General features: G+C 37.0%; 1 protein-coding gene across 1 annotated transcript in view; it reads right to left on the reverse strand.

Moving 5' to 3' along the window:
* The window catches only part of ATP13A4 (ATPase 13A4), a 157967-nt gene that overhangs the window by 88098 nt on the left and 49274 nt on the right, over window positions 1-20595 (reverse strand). The window contains exons 3-7 of the mRNA XM_023214899.2: window positions 16849-16995; window positions 6995-7065; window positions 6825-6905; window positions 5258-5327; window positions 3654-3788 (exon numbers count right to left, since the gene is read on the reverse strand). Of these exons, the coding sequence (XP_023070667.1) occupies window positions 3654-3788; window positions 5258-5327; window positions 6825-6905; window positions 6995-7065; window positions 16849-16995 (504 nt within the window). The remainder of the gene's footprint in view (window positions 1-3653; window positions 3789-5257; window positions 5328-6824; window positions 6906-6994; window positions 7066-16848; window positions 16996-20595) is intronic.

The raw sequence follows: 20595 nt of genomic DNA on the forward strand, positions 1-20595 counted from the left end.
AATTAATATTTTATGATTCTGAGTTTTAATTCTTAATTTGGTAAATACCAGTAGATATAACCTACAAGATTTAAAACTCTTAGAGATCCTCAGTGATTTTTAAGAGTTTAAAGAGCTCTAGAAACAAAAAAGTTTGTGAGTCTTAAGGTAAAGCTTTAAAGTCTGTGATGAGATTTAGAAGTTTATTGTAAGAGCAATGGGAATATTTTGAAGCATTTTAGTGATAAAAGCTTGTAAATAATTGTGTTCTGCAAGAATGATGTATGGAGGCCAGATGGGAGGTGATTGCAAGGTAGAAAACGACACTAACTCGAACCTTAATAGTGCAAGGGTGGAAAAAAGTGAATGATGTCAAGAGATATTTAGGAAGGAAAAATCAAAAGACTTCCTGTGTAATTGAAGGGGAAGAAGAAAGAAAGTTTCAAGGTTGGCAACCAGATTTCTGGCCTGTGCAACGGAATGGTCAGTAGTATCTGCTACCAAATCAGAAAAACCTAAGCGCAGATTTGAGGAGAAGAATCTTTGAGTTTTATGTTGAGAATGTTGAATTTAAGGTAATTTTTTGATATTAAGGTGGGGATATCAAATAGGTAGTTGAAGCTATGAGTCTGGAACTGAAAAGGGATATCTGGATTTGAGATATACATATAAATTTGAAAGCCATTAGCATATGCCTTTGAAGTCATTGGCATGTACGGCTATAAAAATAATGAAGAATCTTTTATGTACTTGCATGAAAAGATCCTCAAGATATATTAATAGTAATTTTTTAAATAGCAAGTTAGAAAATAATGTAATTATGCTACCACTTAGATAAGAAAAAAAGAAAATACATATACTTGTATTTGCTTCGTTTGCCTAAAAACTTTTTTGGAAGATTACACAAGAAACTTATGTAAGCAGTTGGCCAAATGGAGTGGGAGAGAAAAATGGAGACTTTACATTATAGGCATTTTCATGTTGTTTTGACTTTGGAACACTCATTTTTTAAAAGTCAGATAGAGAAGGACGAGCTATCAAAAGAGAATGGAAAAGAGCAACTGGAGAGGATGCAGAGTGTGTTGTCACTGAAGCCAAGGAAAAGAGTGCATCAGAAAGAATGGAGCAGTTAACTATGTCAAATCCAACTGAGAGGTTTAGCGAAATCTGTACTGTGGGAAAAAAAAAAATCCACCGCAGGGGGACCATAACATGAGCAAGCAAAACACCAAGAACCCAATAAAAATTGATAAAGGACACAAAGAGTTCACAGTAAAAGAAATACAAATGGCCTAAAGTGTGAAGAAATGCTCAACTCATAATGGAAAACATGTGATTGGAGTTACTGAATTCTGTTTTCACTTATATTGGTAAAGATAAGAAAAACTTAACTACTGTTGTAAGGAATGTAAATTGGTATTACTTTTTTTATATATATAGAGAGATGAGGTCTCACTCTGTTGCTCAGGCTGGTCTTGAACTCCTGGGTCTAAGCTATCCTGCCACTTCAGCCTCCCAAAATTTTGAGATTACAGGTGTGAGCCTCCATACCTGGCCAGTATTAGTTTTTTTAAGAGGCATTTTGACAACATGCATTAAACATACCTAGCTTATGACTAAGTAATTTCAATTGCAGAAATTTTCTATATATCAATACAGATATTCATAAGCATATATACTTGTTATATACATATGTAATATGTATTCATATGCATACATATATATAGATGTATGAAAAGATATATGTGCAAGGACGCTTCTGCAGCATTGTCCTAGTAGCAAAAGACTAGAAACAACCAAATACATATCAATATTGGACTGGTGAAAAATTATGATACATCTAGAGAAAATGTATTTGTGCAGATGCAGAAAGATATTTAGGATATAACAGGTAAGAAACTCAAGTGGAGGCTGGGCACGGTGGCTCACGTCTGTAATCCCAACACTTTGGGAGGCCAAGGCGGGTGGATCACTGGAAGTCAGGAGATCAACACCATTCAGGCCACCATGGTGAAACCCCATCTCCACTAAAAATACAAAAATTAGCCGGGCATGCTGGCACATGGCTGTAATCCCAGCTACTTGGGAGGCTGAGGCAGGAGAATTGCTTGAACCTAGGAGGCAGAGGTTGCAGTGAGCCGAGATCGCGCCATTGCACTCCAGCCTGGGCGATGACAGCAAAACTCCGTCTCAAAAATAAATAAATAAATAAATAAATAAATAAATAAATAAATAAAATTCAAGTGCAGAACAGTGTACATGGAATATATTCATTCTGTTAAACAAATCAATGCATATGCATTTAATATTGCTGAAAGTATACAGAAAATATGGTCCTAGTGGATGTATCTTGAAAGAGGACCTGAACACTGGGAAGTTTTCCCAACGGGAGGGAGCCTTAATTTTTTTTTCACACTCTTTTGTTCTGTTTGAATTTTATTTTTATCATAGCCACATATTGCCCTTTCTATTAAGGAAAAAAAAAAAGAGCTAATTTTAAAAGAACTTTTAGAATTTTAAAATGATCTATGGGCTTTGGGATCACAGTGGCTACCTTAACAAGATTTGTTTAAATGGAGTCATGAGGGAAGGCATGTCAGCATGACTGAAAAGTAACAGGAAGATGAGTAACTAATGATAACAGACACAAAGACTCTAGAAGTTTTACCGTGAATGGAAAAAGAGTGATATAGTAGTAGCTGAAGGCAGAAGCATGGTCAAGAGAAGAAACTGTTTTGTTTGAGTTTTGTTTTCAAGTTAAGAGAATTTGAGAATGTTAAATGTTGATGGGAAGGCTCTTGAGGAGAAGAGAGGAGTCACTCATGGACTGCATAAGCACCCCAAGAAGGTGGAAGAGGATGGTTTTGCAGGCACAGCCGAAGGCACTTCCTCCACTGGAATGAGAGGTCAGGGCAGGAGGGGGCTGCAGAGATGAGTCATTTGGCACTCAGAAAGTGGGGAGTTGGACAATTTTCTGTCTTATGGCTTCCATCTTTTTTGTGAAATAAGTGATATCTGCTGAATTAAAGAAAGAGTGGAATATGAGAAGATGGGCATCTCAGACACCAGAAGACAGAGATGGCTTGAAACCTTCATTTCAGAGGATGGGAGAGCACCTCGATTAGAGATGAACAGAAGTCTTGTCCAGATGAGGTTGGAATTCACAGATTTATAGTGCGACCAACCAATCTGTTCTATATAATTTTTTTCCAACAGTATCTAGAAACCTGGTGTAGGCATAAAGAAAGCCAGGAGTTGGACTGCGGCCTTGACAAATGAGTACCAGCCAAACATAAATGGCAAAGGAGTTCATATTAAATAGATTCCTCCACCTTCCATCTCTCTTCCACCATCCTCAAGTCCCATCAGTATTCTCTACATGCATTTTTCACATATTCACAATTCATAAACCTTTGCATATTGTTCTGGCTAATTAGTCTTAAGTAAATTAAAGAGAGAGAGGAAAAATAACTTCAAATGTCAGAGATTGGAATGGGAGGAAAGGGAAAGAACTAAATTGTTGAACACTGCTTACTGTGCTACATATTTACAAACTTGGTCTCATTTACTATGGAGCAGGAAGTGACTATTTCCTGATATTCCTTTCTAACAAATTTTTAATAAACTCACTATTCTTCCCTTTCTGAAACCATAGAACTAATAGAGAAACTCACCTCTCTGAGATCATACACTGTCAAAGATATGGAAATTATGGACATGATTATGATGGCAAAAGCATATTCCTTATAGTCTTCACTAAACCACAAACAGACACTGAAGAGTTGAAATATATAAAATGGATTTAGAACCTGTTGGCAGACATAAAAACAGGAAAGCAAGCGAGATTTTTAGGCTTCACACTTAGCTCTTTATTTACTTGTTTTCATAATCATCTTCATGACATACATCATCCCACACAACATTCTTATTATATTTATTCAGCAACTGACAAGTGCCAGACACTGCTCTAAGCAACTTTACTTGAATTTTCTCATTTGATTCCCACAAAATACCTTATTAACTAGAAGTTACTTATCTCCATTGTAATGATAAAGAAACTGAACCTTAGATCTTGAGAAATATGTCCAAAGTCATGTGACCATGATTGCCACAGACCCAAGACTTAAACCCAGGCAATCTGACCCCAGAGCACTTACTTTTAATCACTGTCGTACTTTACAATTTACAAAGTAGTGTCTCATGTATTGACATGTTGACCATCACAATAGTTATTTAAGGAGTAGATGTTGTCATCTCCTGTTTACATTTACTGGCCTTCAGAAAGGTGAAGTATTAGTTCAGGTTTACAAAGTTAAAATACTTTCTAGTCTCTTCTTCTCTATGACATAACACCTGCCATATTTGAAGTCGTTAAGGAACTTGATTAATGGGTGAGTTGAAGACTGTATGTTCTCGTTAAGTAGAGAGCTGTGCTGAAAGCAGTAAGCTGCAATAGAGCATCTAGAACACTGTGCGAGAGACTAGCTGTTAACTTCAACAGCTGGAATTCAGCTTTGGTCAAATAACATGTTGTGCCTTTACTTAAATTCCCCCTAGTTGGTTTCCTTCCGTCTAAAACAGAAATGGCAATCCTTTCTTCTAGTTAGAGAGGCAGCACACAGAAACATTCCCTATTGGTTTGTTTTACTTTCTTTCATGCTTGACAGCTTGCTGGAAATATTTTTAAAGTACCTTAAGTTTAGTAAGCTTTTCTAAGGCAAGGAGGAGTGGAGAGGGAGCACAGGGAAGCCAGGGTACAGCTAGAGGGCTATGGTTTGATAATAATCAATGTAAAGTGAAAAAATGAGGATCCCAGCGATAGGGTCCAAAAGGGAAATTTCATCTTATACCTTGAGATCTGCAGTACTAATAAGGCTGAATAAATGGAGTTTTTTCTTCCTACATTTTTAGGCACCAAGGAACTTGTATCTGTTACCTAACAAAAGGATTAGCTTAAAAAAAAAACTGAGTTTCACGAAGTTAAAACAAGTTAAGCAGCACAGTATTAAAAAAGAGAAGAAACATTACATTCATCCAGCCATTAAATGTTAAGTACGTATAATGAGTTTCACACCCTGTCTTGCATAAGGCAATCTGCAAAAGAACCACTTGAAGAAAAAGAGTAAGCAAGAGATATGAGGATAAGATGCTTGGCATACTTCCAAAATATGTTCTATATTATAATTACTTATTAACAAGTAGCACTCTTGATTATTTCACTGGAGTCAAACTTCTTTATTTTCTATCCAACACCAAAAGAAAATGCTGGAGAAATTACCTCCTTGATGAGCAGTTTCCAAACTGGTGTAACTTCAACATCGATAGTATTAGGCCCACATATTAACCTCCTATAGAAAGAAATCACGTATCACTCCATCACAAATAATACAATTAAAACTCACTCCTCACCTATTCAGAAAAAGGTCTATTCTATGTTCAATTTCTCACTTGTGGGACCAACATAAGGCTCCCTTGTTATATACCATTCCCATCCTTCTCAAAATAATGGGAGGTGAAGGTTCTCAGTTGCAAAAACGATAAATATGACCATATTGCTTCTAGAACTATACTCTTCCCAAGGTCTAAATATTTTTCTAAATGGTATTTTGGGTATTTAACATTAAATATTGTCTCATTCAAGTAGTTTCAGGATTGGCATGTTCCCAACTCTGTCTCGCCTCAGATTCGGTTTCATTACTGTAAGACCATGATATAGTTAAGAGAAAATACCTTTATTGATAAGGAAATGCTGTTTCTACTCCCTTAGTAGTTCTGGAAAACTTCAGAATGTATTTTAATGTAGGCGGAAAGTTCTGTGATCTCAAAAATAGCTCTACACACATAATTATTCGGCTTTTTGATTCAGTGTCTCTAAAACCCAGAGATGTATTTCTTTGATTATGCAGAGGAAAGACATTTTATGAGTTACGTTACTGTTGAAAACACTAACTGCTTTCTCTGCGTCTTCCACCTCGACGCTCAGATTAAATAGCTTGGTCAAATGTATGAGAGCAGTGCTTCTCAAACTTTAATGTTTATATAGATCACTTGGTGATACTGTTAAAATGAAGATTCTGATTCAATGGGATGAAAAGGGGTCTGAGATCATGCATTTCTAACAAGCTCCCAGGTGATGCAGATTCTGCTAGGCTCTACATCTCTTCAAAGTACTAGAAATGGGGAAGGGCGAAGCATGTGAATCATAGAAACTTAGAACAGCAAGGCCTTTAAAGAGTCCTCCCCCAGTCTATGATTGGGAAACAAAGGTCCAGGGAGGAAAAGATATTTGTTCAAAGCCCACAGACTCTTGACATACCAGTGCCCTCCCTAAATCTCTCTTCTCTGCCTAATAACTCATTTGGAATTGTGGAGCTACACATCTTGCATGGTGTTCTACTGCTGTTCCATGGTTATTATTTAACTGCATTATCATGATCTAATATGTATTTCTTGATTATAACCTAAACTGGCTCAACTTTATATTATAATAACCTTGAGAAACATTGCATGGAGTAGAAAGAACACTACCTCTGCAGCCAGGAGTATGGGCCTCAGTTCTTCCGCTACTAATTCCCATCTGTGTGACCTCGTTCCATGAAACCTTTCTGAGCCTCAGATTTCTCATTTGTTGTATGGAAATGGTGATAGTGTCTGTTCTACCTGCCCCATAAGGTTGCTCTGAAGATGAAGTAATATAATGGATGTGAAAGATTTAATTTAATAATACTAAATAGAGCATTACAATATTTTCTGATATTAATCCATTAAGATAACTATTTACGGAGCTATTTGGCTAACTGATAATAATCCTTTTGAGCTAGTATAGGCAATAACATGCATGGTACCTAATCTCTTGTTCTTCTCTTGTCAAGCCTGATCCAAATTTTTGATGTATCTTGGCAGAACTGAGCCAGTCTTCCAAAGAGCTAAAATAATAATAATGAAAAGAACATATTTAGCAGTAATATTTTTGAGATATTTTTCTTCTTTGGTTGTACTTGCTAAAATAACTTACCCAATTTTCTGGAACTGTCCTTCTAAGTAGTTCCAAACATATCTTATTTTCTGCACTTTTATGCATCTCACCTGCAAAAGAAAAGTACAAAGAAAACCTCTAGTTTGAGGATCAGAGAATAAACAGCAACCAGTGGCTAAAGAAGCATTTGTTTAAAAAGCAAAGATAAAACTTTAACATACTTATTTAAGATTTTATCCTTTTCTAACTTATCCTTTGCTTTTCTACCATACAAATGGTATTCTTTATTAGAAGTCATCATTTAATCAACATGTATCATGGACCTACTACATAGAAAAATATATACGAATAAAACTTAGTATCTGCATTCTACTACTTTATAAACTAAGAAGGAAAAATTTCTAAAAAAAAAAAGAGATAGAGTCCAATACGTACATGTCAAAAAAATTAAAATATAATAAAATAAAAAATACGGTTTTGAAATGTTGTAGACATAAAGAAAGAGAAGATGATGGAAGGGCAACATGATGGAAATGATGTATGAGTTACACTGCTGAAGGATTAGAAGACGTTTACTCAGATGAGAAAATAGAAAGTATTTGAAAGAGATTGCTCACAAGTTAGTTTGGGGGAAGAAGGCCAGTGAGCATGCCTAGTTGTAGAATGAAGAATGAAGCTAGAAAGACAAACTGAAACCAAAGTACTGATACTGGAGTTGAGAAGAAATTACTTAGACAGATAATGAGGTTACAGAAGTCCTCAGTAAGGTTTTCTTTTTAATGAAGAGCAGTGCCCAATCATTTTCCTTTCTAACATAAAAAGACCCAACTATATGAGACCTATGAAGAATCATTTAACTAGTAATAACATACAAAGGCTGAAAATGAAAGAATGGAAGAAGACATTCCATGAAAATGGAAACCAGAAGAGAGTAGAAATAGTTTTACTTAGATAAGATACACTTTAAATTAAAACTATAAAAAGAGACAAAGAAGATCATTGCATAATGACAAAGGAGTCAATTCAGTAAGGGATTAACGCTCATATGTATGCACCCAACATGGGAGTACCTAAATATGTAAAGCAAATATTAATAAAACCAAAGGGAGAAATTGACTGCAACACAATGATAGTCGAGAATTTCAACACCTCACTCACAGCAAAGAACAGATCATCCAGACAGAAAATTAACAAAGAAATATCAAATCTAAACTACACTGTAGACCAAATGGACCGAATAGACACTTATAGAACATTCCATTCAACAGTTGCAGAATATACATTCTTCTCAACTGCTCATGGAACAGTATCCAGAATAGATTATACATTAGGTCACAAACAAGTCTTAACAAATGTTAAAAACTGAAATCATATCAAGTATTTTTTCTGATTGTAATAGTATAAAAGTAGAAATCAATAAAAGCAAGAAAAACTTCAGAAACTCTGCAAATACATACAAATTAAACAACATGCTCTTGAACAACCATTGGTCAACAAAGAAATTAAAAGAGAAATTTCAAAATTTCTTGAGACAAATGAAAATGAAAACATAGCTTATCAAAAACCTACGGGACACAGAAAAAGCTGTTCTAAGAGGAAAGCATATAGCAATAAATACCTCTATACAAAAAATAATGATCTCAAATAGACAATCTAACATTGCACCTCAGGGAAAAATGAGAACAAACTAAATCCAAAATTAATAGAAAGAAGGAAATAATAAAGATCAGAACAGGGGTAAATAAAACGAGAAAACAAATGGTCAAAAAACCCAAAGAGCTGGATTTTTTTAAAAGATAAACAAAATTAACAAATGTTTAGTCAGACTAAAGAAAAAAAGGGAAGACTCAAAATCAGAAATGAAAAAAGAGACATTACAAATGATAACAAAGGAATACAAAAAACCCTAAGAGATTATTATAAACAATTATATACCAACAAGTTTGATAAATCTAGAAGAAATGGAAAAATTCCTGGACACATGTAAGCTATCAAGATTGAATCATGAAAAAATAGAAAATGTGAACAGATGAATTCGCAGAGATTGAATCAGTGATAAAAAGTCTTGCATCAAAGAAAAGCTCAGTACCTGATGGCTTCACTGCTGAATTCTACTAAACATTTAAAGAAGAATACCAATTCTACTCAAACTATTCCAAAAAATTGAAGAGGGGAAAATATTTCCAAATTCATCTATGCATCACCCTGATAACAAAACTAGAGAAGAACACAACAAAAAAGAAAACCATATGTCAATATTCCTGACAAACCTAGAAGCAAAAGTTGTCAACAAAATTAAAGTTAACAGCACATTAAAAAGATCATTTATCATGATCAAGTGGAATTCATCCCAGGATACAAGGATGATTCAACATATACAAATGAATAAACATAAAATATCACATTAACAGAATGAAACACAAACACCATATGATCATTTGAACAAATACAGAAAAGCATCTGACAAAATTCAACATCCTTTCATGATAAAAACTCAACAAAACAGATATAGAAGGAATGCATCTCAACACAATAAAAGTCATGCAAATCAACAGCTAATATTATACAAAATTAGAAAATATTGAAAGTTTTTCCTGCAAGATCTAGAACAAGACAAGAATGCCTGTTTTCATCACTTTTATTCAACATATTACAGGAAGTCCTAGCCAGAGCAATTAGGCAAGAAAAAGAAGCAAAAGACATCAAAATTGGAAAAGAACTTAAGTTGCCCCTTTTTGCAGATGACATGATATCATATATAGAACATCCTAAAGACTCCACACACACAAAAAAACTAATAAACAAATTCAGTAGAGTTACAGAATACAAAATCAATGTATAAAAATCAGCAGCATTTCTGTAACTAATAGCAAACTATCTGAAAAAGAAATCAAGAAACTATCCCATTGGCAAAAAAATAATAAAACGGCTATAAATAAAACTATCCCATTGGCAAAAAATAAAAATAAAAAATAATTAAAAAAATAAAAACGGCTACAAAAAATAATAAAATACATAGGAATAAATTTAACCAAGATCTTGAAAAATCTCTACACTGAAATCTACAAAACATTATTGCAAGAAATTGAAGAAGACAAAAATAATTGAAAAGATATTCCATTCTCATGGATTGAAAGAACTAATCTTGTTAAAAATGCCCATACTGTCAAAAGCAATATACAGATTCAATTAAATTCCTATCAAAACACCAGTGATATTCTTCACAGGAATAGAAAAAACAATCCTAAAATTGGTGTGAAACCACAAAAGACCCTGGATACCCAAAGCAAACAGAGCGAAAAGAGCAAAGCTAAAGGCATCACATTATCTGACTTCAAATTTCACTACAAAGCGATAATAACTAAAACAGCACGGTGCTGGCAGAGAAATAGACATATAGACCAATGGAACTGCGTAGAGAAAACAGAAATGAATTCACACACTTGCAGCCACCTAGTTTTCAACAAAGGTGCCAAGAACACACAACAAATAAAGGATAGTCTCCTTAATAAATAATGCTGAGATAGGCCAGGCATGGTGGCTCATGCCTGTAATCCCAGCACTTTGGGAGGCTGAGCCAGGTGGATCACTTGAGGTCAGGAATTTGAGACCAACCTGGCCAACATGGCAAAACCCCATCTCTACTAAAAGTACAAAAGTTAGCTGGGCATGGTGGTGGGTGCCTGTAATCCCAGCTACTCAGGAGGCTGAGGCAGGAGAATCGCTTGGACCTGGGAGGCTGAGGTTGCAGTGAGCTGAGACCCTGCCACTGCACTCCAGCCTGGGAGACAGGGCAAGACTCTGTCTCAAAATATATATATATTTATATATATAAATATATATAAATCAAACTGAGGAACCTGGCAATCCACATGCAGAAGAATGAAGCTAGACCCCTATATCTTACCATACACAAAACTCAACTTGAAATAGATTAAAGACTTAAATGTAAGATGGGAAATTATAAAACTACAAAAAAGAAAAACATAAGGTCTGACATGGCATTGGTCTGGGCAAGGATTTTTTGGATAGGACTCCAAAAGTGCAAGCTGCCCCAAAACAAAAATAGACAATTGAAATTACATCAAGCCAAAAGCTTCTATACAGCAAAGGAAATAACTAACCAAGAGAAAAGACAACCTACAGAATGGAAGAAAATATTTGCAAACCGTACATCTGACAAGGGGTTAATATCCAGAATATATAAGGAACTCAAAAAACTCACTAGCAACAAAACAACTATTTGATAGAAAATGGGCAAAAGACCTAAACAGACATTTTTCAAAAGAAGACACACAAATGGCTCACAGATAAATGAAAACATGCTTAATATCACTGGTCACCAGGGAAATGCACGTGAAAACCACAGTGAGCTATCACCTCACTCCAGATAAAAATGCTATTATCAAAAAGACAAAAAAAATGACAAATGCTAGCGAGGATATAAAGAGAAGAAACTCTTGTACACTGTTAGTGGGAATATAAATTAGTACAGTCATTATGAAAAACAGTATACAGGCTCCTTATAAAATTAAAAATAAACCATCATATGATCCCTTAATCCCAGTAGTAGGTATATATCTAAAGGAAAAGAAATCAGTATGTCAAACAAATATCTGCACTCTCATGTTTACTGCAGTAATATTCACAATAACCAAGATATGGAATTAACCTAAGGCTCTATCAATGGATGAATGGAAAAGAAACTGTACATATGCATTTTCTTTGTGGAATGTTATTTGGCCTTAAAAAGAAGGAGATTCTGTCAGTTTTGACAACATGGATAAACCCTGAAGAGACGTTAAATGAAATAAGCAAGACACAATAAGGCAAATACTGCAGGATCTGACTCATTTGTGAAATCTAAAACAGCTGATGTCGTAGAAGTAGAGAGTAGAATATTGGGTATCAGAGGCTGGGGGGAATAGCATAGACAATGGGATGGAGGAAGGTTGGTCAACAGTACAAAGTTACAGTTAGATAGAAGGAATAAATTTTGTTGTTCTTTTGCAGAGCAGGGTGACTATGTTTAGTAATGTTGTACTGTGTATTCCAAAATAGCTAGAAGACAGGATTTTGAATATTATCACCACAAAGAAGTGATAAACCTATGAGGTGACATATATGCAAATATCCTAATTTGATTTACACATAATGTATACATGTATCAAAACATCACACTATACCCCATAAATATGTACAATTATTCTGTGTCAATTAAAAACAAAATTTTAAAAATCCTGGTAGCCACATTAAACCAGTAAAAAAAAAAAAGAATGAAAGAAAATAAAAGATACTGAAAAAGATTAGGCTGGCAGCAAATACTAAAGAACAAAGAGGAGGTTATTACAAAAAAAATAAGGAAGTGAGGGTCTGAGACTGTTGGCAGGGGGAGAAAAGGGAAGGGTTGATGCTCATGACAATTGTGTGTTCTTGCTTCTGATTCTTTAAGCAAGTTCATATGTGAATGTGAATTTCCATGAACTGGTGACCTAACTAAACACAAAGAGAAACAGTGAGACTGACGCATTGTCATAGAGCAATGGTTATTATACTCTCAGGTTGCTCACTGGAATCATCTGGGGAGCTTTGAAAAAGGCTGCTGTCAGGCTGGGCGCGGTGGCTCAAGTCTGTAATCTCAGCACTTTGGGAGGCTGAGACGGGCAGATCACGAGGTCAGGAGATCGAGACCATCCTGGCTAACATGGTGAAACTCCGTCTCTACTAAAAAATACAAAAAACTAGCTGGGCATGGTGGCGGCACCTGTAATCCCAGCTACTCGGGAGGCTGAGGCAGGAGAATGGCGGGAACCTGGGAGGCAGAGCTTGCAATGAGCTGAGATCCGGCCACTGCACTCTGGCCTGGGCCACAGAGCAAGACTCCGTCAAGAAAGAAACAGAAAGAAAGAAGGAAAGAAAGGAAGGAAAGAAGGAAAGAAGGAAAGAAAGAAAGAAAGAAAGAAAAAGACTGTCGTCTGGGCCCCACCCTCAAGGATTCTGTTTTGTCTGCAGTGCATTCTGCGCATAAATATTTTTAATTTTCCTCAGGTAATTTTAATGTGCAGCCAAAGTTGAGGAACAGTGTCTAGAGCTTCCTTTTGTAGCTACTCTGCCAAATCGCTATTTGAGAACTTCGACTAAATTTTTCTTCGCTTCAGTTTCCCCATGAATACATTTAGGCAATTGGACAGATTATGTCTATGTTCTACCTCAGCTTCTCTCTAGATATTCTATGCTCAAGAAGATTATCGTCATTATAACCGTTAGATACATTTTAAAACTGGAAAGACCATATAGCTGGCACAAAATAAGTGCTCAATACATTTTTCATTAAATAAATGAGTGAAAGCTTTGCAAAACCACATCAACCAGAAATGCAGTTTAAATCCCTTAGCTCCAAGGTCTAGGTTACCAAAAATGAATGTTAACTCTATGCCATAGGTGTACGTACATGTACACATGTGCACGTGTGTGCGCGCGCGAGTGCACACACAAACACACACACACACACAGGCATTCAAACTTACCAAATAGCATGTAAAATGCTGTATTTTTTTTTAATTTTACAGAATGGATTTATTTCAGCAAGGTTGGTTGCAACATACTGCATTTAAAAAGTATACCTTATTTCCAATTTAGAGTGAATTGCCAGTAGGAATGACACACAATCTCTCTCTAATTTGCAGATTTCACAATCTGCAAAGGAAATATTTGTAAACGACAGACTCTAGGGCGTGTTAGCCATCATGACACATGTTGGAATCTCAAGCGTCTTGCCTCACAATTTGCTTTTCTCTTCAGCATTCTTTGCAATTTTGCAAATACAGCAGGATTGTAATCACAGCTACTATTTTGGGGGCATGTTAGGACTTTTCACATGTTATGTTTAGTCTCTGCCATCATCCTGTGGTAGCGCAGATACTGTTTTCCTCTTCACTTTGCACCTGAAGTTCATTTTCTTTAAGTAACTTGCCAGGAATTCGAACTCTAGCCCATCTGGCTCCAAAGTTCAGTCTCTCAAAGGATATCATATTCAACCTAGTCCCAAAGGAAAATCTGAAAATCCATTGACTTCAGGATTAAAGCTGTATAAAGTGATGGCTGCCTAATTATTAATTGTATGAATGCAAAAATCTGTGTTAGAAAAATTTTGAAGGACAAATCGTGGTTCCAATGTGAGGCCCCTGATCAGTTTGAGAACCTCTTATTAAGAGGCAGAAACCACACACTGAGGCTGAAAAATGTATAAAACATAATAGACATGAAACATCTGTAGATGAAGGCAGCAATAATGAGAAATAAAGAGGCTACTGGTAAGTTTTACCTCAGGCCAGAGAATAGAAAATTCCATTATCTTCCGACAATTTCTGAAGCCATTCCTCACAGAATGAGAAGAATGGCTCCATCCTAGACCTTTTGAGCACATTTGAGATTCCCCCAGGAGAAAACATCTCTGCCTGGAGTGTATCCGCTTCCCCTGTCACTCTGTCAGTCTCTGGAAGCTGGTAAGAGGATGTTAAGCACCATATTTGCAAGAGATGAGGTTTATTTGCCCATTTCCTGGAAATTCAGACCAGGAAACAGCAATTAGGAAGTCAAATATCTGCTGCGGGGTGAATTTCATCTTTCTGCTCAGGAATCAGGAAGATTTCCTCTCCCCGGGCTTTCTGCTTATAATTTCTTGTTAGAACATGTTATAAGAGCAACTTGTTTAACAGGTTAAGCACTGGGTGTTAGCTTTGCCTGCAACCTTGCAAGATGGTCCTTAGCTTCTCCTCTTAGCCTGTGTTTCCAAACCTGACATAGTTCTTTGCTGTCATCTTCAGACTTCCTTTAAACCAGTGATCTCCAACCTTTTTGGCACCAGGGACCGGTTTTGTGGAAGACAACTTTTTCAGGAGTGTTGGGGATGGGGTGATGGTTTCAGATCATCAGGCAATCATTAGATTCTCACGAGGAGCACTGTAACCTAAATCCCTCACACGAGCAGTTCACAATATTAACGATTTCACTCCTGTGAGAATCTCATGCTGCTGCTGACCTGACAGGAGGCAGAACTCAGGCGGTGATGCTCGCCAGCTTGCCGGCAGCTCACCTCCTGCTGTGCGCCCTGGTTCCTAACAGTCCACGGACAGGGCACCGATCGGTGGCCTGGGGGTTGGGGACCCCTCCTTTAAATGCCCCTAAATGTTACCCTCTTGGTAAGGCTGTCATTGCCATCAAGGCTGAGCCCATGACAGCTCTTCTGACTTTAATGAAAGTTTTGTTACTAGCATAGTTCATTGATGACATAGTTCACAAATGACCTTAATACCCGTCGTCTCATTGTATGTTCATAACAGCCCTGAGAAAGGCAAAGAAGGGGTATTACTTTTATTTTATAAATAAGAAACTCAAGACCAGAGAGGCAGTAACTAACCAAACTGCCTACGCCATAGCTGGTAAATGAAGGCAGTACACCTATCACAACTTTCATTTCAAGACCCCCGCCCCTCCTGCAATTCTGTGTGTTGACTTGGCCATTTCTTCATTTATCTGTTCACTTATTTATTTGATGCTACTAAAGATGTTAGAATTTCAGAGCAATGAAACTATGAGAACATAGGCTATCTGGCAAGCTTATTTCTCCAGGTGAATGGACATCTAACAGATTAGGGCAACTATTATTTGGAGGCACTTGACCTCCTTTGTTTTTGTTTATTTGGGCAGCTAAGACAACTGGGCAGGTAGAGCACAGTAGCTTACCCCTGTAATCCCAGCACTTTGGGAGGCTGAGGTTGGTTGATCACCTGAGGTCAGGAGTTCAAGACCAGCCTGGTCAACACGGTGAAATTCCGTCTCTACTAAAAACACAAAAATTAGCTGGGTATGGTGGCAGGTGTCTATAATCCCAGCTACTTGGGAGGCTGAGGCAGGAGAATTGCTTGAACCCAGGAGGTAGAGGTTGCAGTGAGCCACGACAGTGCCATTGCACTCCAGCCTGGGCAACAAGAATGAAACTCCATTTCAAAAACAAAGACAACTGGGTGATAACAATTGACAATAGGAAAATTGCTCATAATTTACTTTTATGATTTTAAATAACTGACCTTGAGCTCATAAAACTAATTTAAACAGCTGACTACTCATACATAAATGTAAGAGAAAACATTCTGTCTTGCAAAATGTTTTTAATATGAATGTTAACTAGTCATAATCCAAGCAGAACTAATTTAATAGGGTGAAGAGGGAGCAACCCAAATACATTTGAATGACAAGAATTCAAATAAGGTCATATTTGCAGGCATAAGCAAATCTCCTGGGATATCCCTGGGGGATTACCTTTAATATAAGATTAACCCTGTTACATAGATTGTAATATAGGACACAATACTATTAAGAGCTAATATGTAAGAACTGGGCTGGGCAGTACATGCCTGTAATCCCAGCTACTAGGGAGGCTGAGGTAGGAGGATCACTTGAGCCCAGGAGTTTGAGGCTGCAGTGTATTATAATCATGTGCCTGTGAACAGCCACTGCAACATAGTGAGATCCTACCTCTAAGAAAGGAAAAGAAAATAGAACAAGTATGTATTGAGCATCTGCTATATACCTGGAACTACTTTAATCTTTGTATTTCTAAATTTACTGAATTTGATCAATCAATATTAGAAATAGATATTATTACCATCATTTTGTAGATGAGAAAACAGGCTCAGCAGAGTTAAGATCAATGGTTGCACTATTTAGAAGGATGAAGCTGAGATTTGAACTGTCTGGCTCCAAAGTTCACATTTTAAATATACACTATCAAATGAGGATTGGCACCACGGAGGAGCTGCATTTAACTTCACACTTGAGGGGAAAAAAGATTAAATCTCTCTGACATCAGCAGTAGCCATACGTTTACTTACCTTTAGCTCTGGCTTTCTTATGGCTCTATTTATGATATACTCCTCATCTGTAATGAGAGGGTGGTCAGGAGTGAGACCAAATGCGCTGTTTAATGCTGACAGGTAGATCCATATTACCTTTTTCCAAGAGTAAATTTGGAATTCATCCTGAGGAGATAGACATCAAAACCCCCATGAAGTTAAGAGAGGTCAGCAGGCTAAAATTCAACCTGAAAAACACCATTTTAATATAATTCTGTAAGTGTTTGGAGTTCGTGAACGTTCTAGACAGAATGGTTTGCCTCTGAAAGCTGATGGATATAGAACCTTGAGGGAAAAAGACCTCTCATCATTGATTGAGGAATCTGGCTATGAAGATGAGGCACTGACGCATCACAAAGCTTGAGAGTCAGGAGGCTCATTCGCAGGTAAGAACTAGTTCACTGCATCACCTTTCAGCCCATGGCCTGATGACCATCCCCATCTTTCGAGGCTTAACTCAAATTCCACCCCCTACAGAACAGCCTCATTAACACCCTTCCACTAGGGGGAAAAAAAAACAAAACCTGTCACTTCATTAACTCCAAAAAAATGTTGTGTCCCTCTCTTGTGGTCTTAATCACTTTTTGCCTGTATTCTCTTAGTTCTTCTAGACTACCTGGAATGTAGGGACCATGTTTTATTGTTCCTTATCCCCATTCATGTGAAGCACTGAGACCTGCACAGTAAGAGTCTGAAGAATGGAAGAAAAAGACTGAATCTATGTACTGAACCTGCCCAAGGTAATTGTCAAGATGTTAGCACAGGTGGGGTTAAAGAAGGCACCTTATTGCATGACCCTAATTAAAATTGCTTCCCTTTGCAGTTCACTGATTACTTCATCACAGAGTAAAATTAGAGGGAGAAGCACAGGATTGAGAAACAGATACCACAATGGTCCCTTAGAGACTGATTTGACAGTGGTTATTATCTGAACGGGTAAATACTAGACATAAAACCCACTCAGATGACTGATAAACCTCAGGATTTAAGACGTATAAAAGAAAAAGTCAAACGTGGGAACAATGTGATGCTTGGGAAATGTAGGTCAGAGCTGGGAATTGTCTCCACCACCACACCCACTTTTGCTATGAAGAATGCCCTAGCTGACTCTGCAAAAGGCAGGGAAGGGAAGATACAATCATTGTAGCTAATCTCTTATATTGGTCCTCCTAAGGGGAGACCATCTGTATGCCTTTGCTCCTGCTGCCTCCTTGCCTGTAGTACATATTCTTCTCTCTTCTCCTTAAGTCTTTACATGGCTGGAGTCTACCATCCTTCAGGGTCCAGGTCAGAGTTCACATCCTGAAAACCTCCCTAATTTCTCTGGGTGATCTCTCCTCTAAGTCATCAGTGTTCTCGAGATTCCCAACACATTTTACCCTTTGCCTATCCACCTTACCACTTCTCTTGGACTGTGGGTGAGAATTGTGTATGACACATGTCTGTACTTCAGCCAGGCTTTGCACAGATTCTGTGTACATGCGCGCGCGCGTGTGTGTGTGTGTGAGAGAGAGAGAGAGAGAGAGAGAGATGAAGAAGGGAAGGAAGCCAACAAAACCTGAATAGAAATTGGAATGTTTATTAATTAATCAATTTTAAAAGCCAGTGAAATTGGCTGTTATCCTACGGATTTAAAAAAAAAGGTGACTAAGTCAATTCAAATCAAATTGTATGGAGTTAAGAATGATGAGCCTAAGAATGGTGGAACGGAGTTAAATTTTCAATGACTAAGCCAGTGATCTGATAGACATGGTCTAGGTATGGTAGAGTAGGCAACCAACTCTCTTGAACAAACCTCGACATAGTTCAGCATTATATAGCTTTGCTTTTGATTTCATCAAAGCAGTTTTTAAATAAGAACTTCCCGTTTCTAATAATAGTTAATGTTTATTTCACACTTACTGTGTTCTAAGCACATAATGCCACATATGTATTATTTCATTTAATGTCAAAACCCCTATGGAATTGTTGCAGTTAATTATTCTCCCATTTAGTTGGCATGGAAAGAAAGACATACTTGGTAAGTATTAGAGCAGGGACTTAACAGTCACATCCCCACTCTTGCTTGCCTCCTCGAGTCCCCTCCAACCTTCCACTTTATTCTACATTTTTGCTACAAAATATAATTTGATTGGACTGCCATTTTTATGTCGAGCCTGAACTGGGACTTCTAAAGAACATAGTTTCAATGACAAATTTGGTAAGAAAATGTATAATTTGTAGGTAAATAGGAACACAAATTATAAAAGAGCCATCAAGATCAGAGACCTCTGGCCACCAAGTGAGGACAATTAGGAAGACAGCAACTATTAATCATCTCCAGTGAATTAAAATAATATTAACAACTAATTTTCATATGATTACATAGCAGTTTGTAGAAATTTTGTTATGTTATCTTATTTTAGGCTTACAATTCTCTAATGTTGGTATTATAATTATCTCCATTTTGCAGATGAGAAAACTGATCATTAGCAAGGCTAAGAATTGCTCAAGCCAGTCTGAAATTGGTAGTAGGAATAAAACTGAGACCTGAGTCCAGATCTTTCCATTCCAAATCTTGGCCCCTTCTCTTTATTTCAACAAGTGGTCCCATGGTGTCTATGGCTTGCATGTAAAAATCACCTTGAATTCTGTACCAAGTGACAAATAGTATCCAGTTTCTCACAATGTGCTCTCCTGACAGCATAGAATCTACTTCCTGAAGTCAAGCTGTCACCCTCTGGCCCTGTGTGACAACAGATAGACCTCCAGACTGTAGTGCCTAAAAGGGGAAAAGCAAAGTGTTCAAGTTCTCAAAGGCCATATTAATCCAGTGCACCAACTGTATGCCTTAGTCTAGGTGTGTATTAAAAACTGACATTCATCTATATACCTACATCTTCTTATAGTTCATAATATTACCAAATCAAAGGTGCTTGGATATATTTGCCTTTAAATTCATTTCCTGTCATCCCCATTTACTCCTAACTCCAATAACTCATAATTCTGTATGATACAAAGTAGAATTATATAGAAAAAATCAAAGATAGGGCAGCTAGATGACCCTTTTGCTTAGAGTAGGGGAGTGACACTGACTTCTCTCTTGTATATTACCCTGTTGAGGACTCTGTCAAATCACCCAGCTTTTTAAGGGAAAAAAAGCAAAGAAATGGAAGGAAAGTACACCAATGTGAAGTGGTCACTTCAAGCAAAATCAGTGACTACTCTTTTTTCATTTTGGGGTTGTCAAATATGGAAAGAGCACAGGCTTGAGGCCTGAACTCAAATCCCAGCTCTAAACTGTCTTACAACTATCTGAAGCTAATTTTCTTTATTTAGAAAATGGAGATAATACCAAATTTCATGGATGTTTGAAGGATCAAATGAAATAATACATAATGTGTCTGATCCAAGGTTTGGCCCATAGCAGGGAGGCAACAGATGGTATGGTTCTGTGCCTCATTTTTCATAGCATGTTGTTTCTGAGATCTTTCTGTAAGTAGGAACTTATTCTCCCTTTGAGGACACTCTAAAAGTCTCTCAATTTTTCCTTTGTGGAAAAGCAGCATCTTTACCTGGAAATGGCTTCTTCTACTTTAGTCTGTTTCCCAGCTCTCTTCAAAGCAGGTAATGATTTGTAAAATATCTAAATGTACCAGAGGAGCTACCATTTTAAATAATTGGTTTATAATGCAAATAATCCAAAGTGTTTGCCTGGCAAATCTGGACTTTTTACACCTCAGGTCT

This window comes from Piliocolobus tephrosceles, chromosome 2, assembly GCF_002776525.5.
Source record: "Piliocolobus tephrosceles isolate RC106 chromosome 2, ASM277652v3, whole genome shotgun sequence".
NCBI classification, from domain to species: Eukaryota; Metazoa; Chordata; class Mammalia; order Primates; family Cercopithecidae; genus Piliocolobus; species Piliocolobus tephrosceles.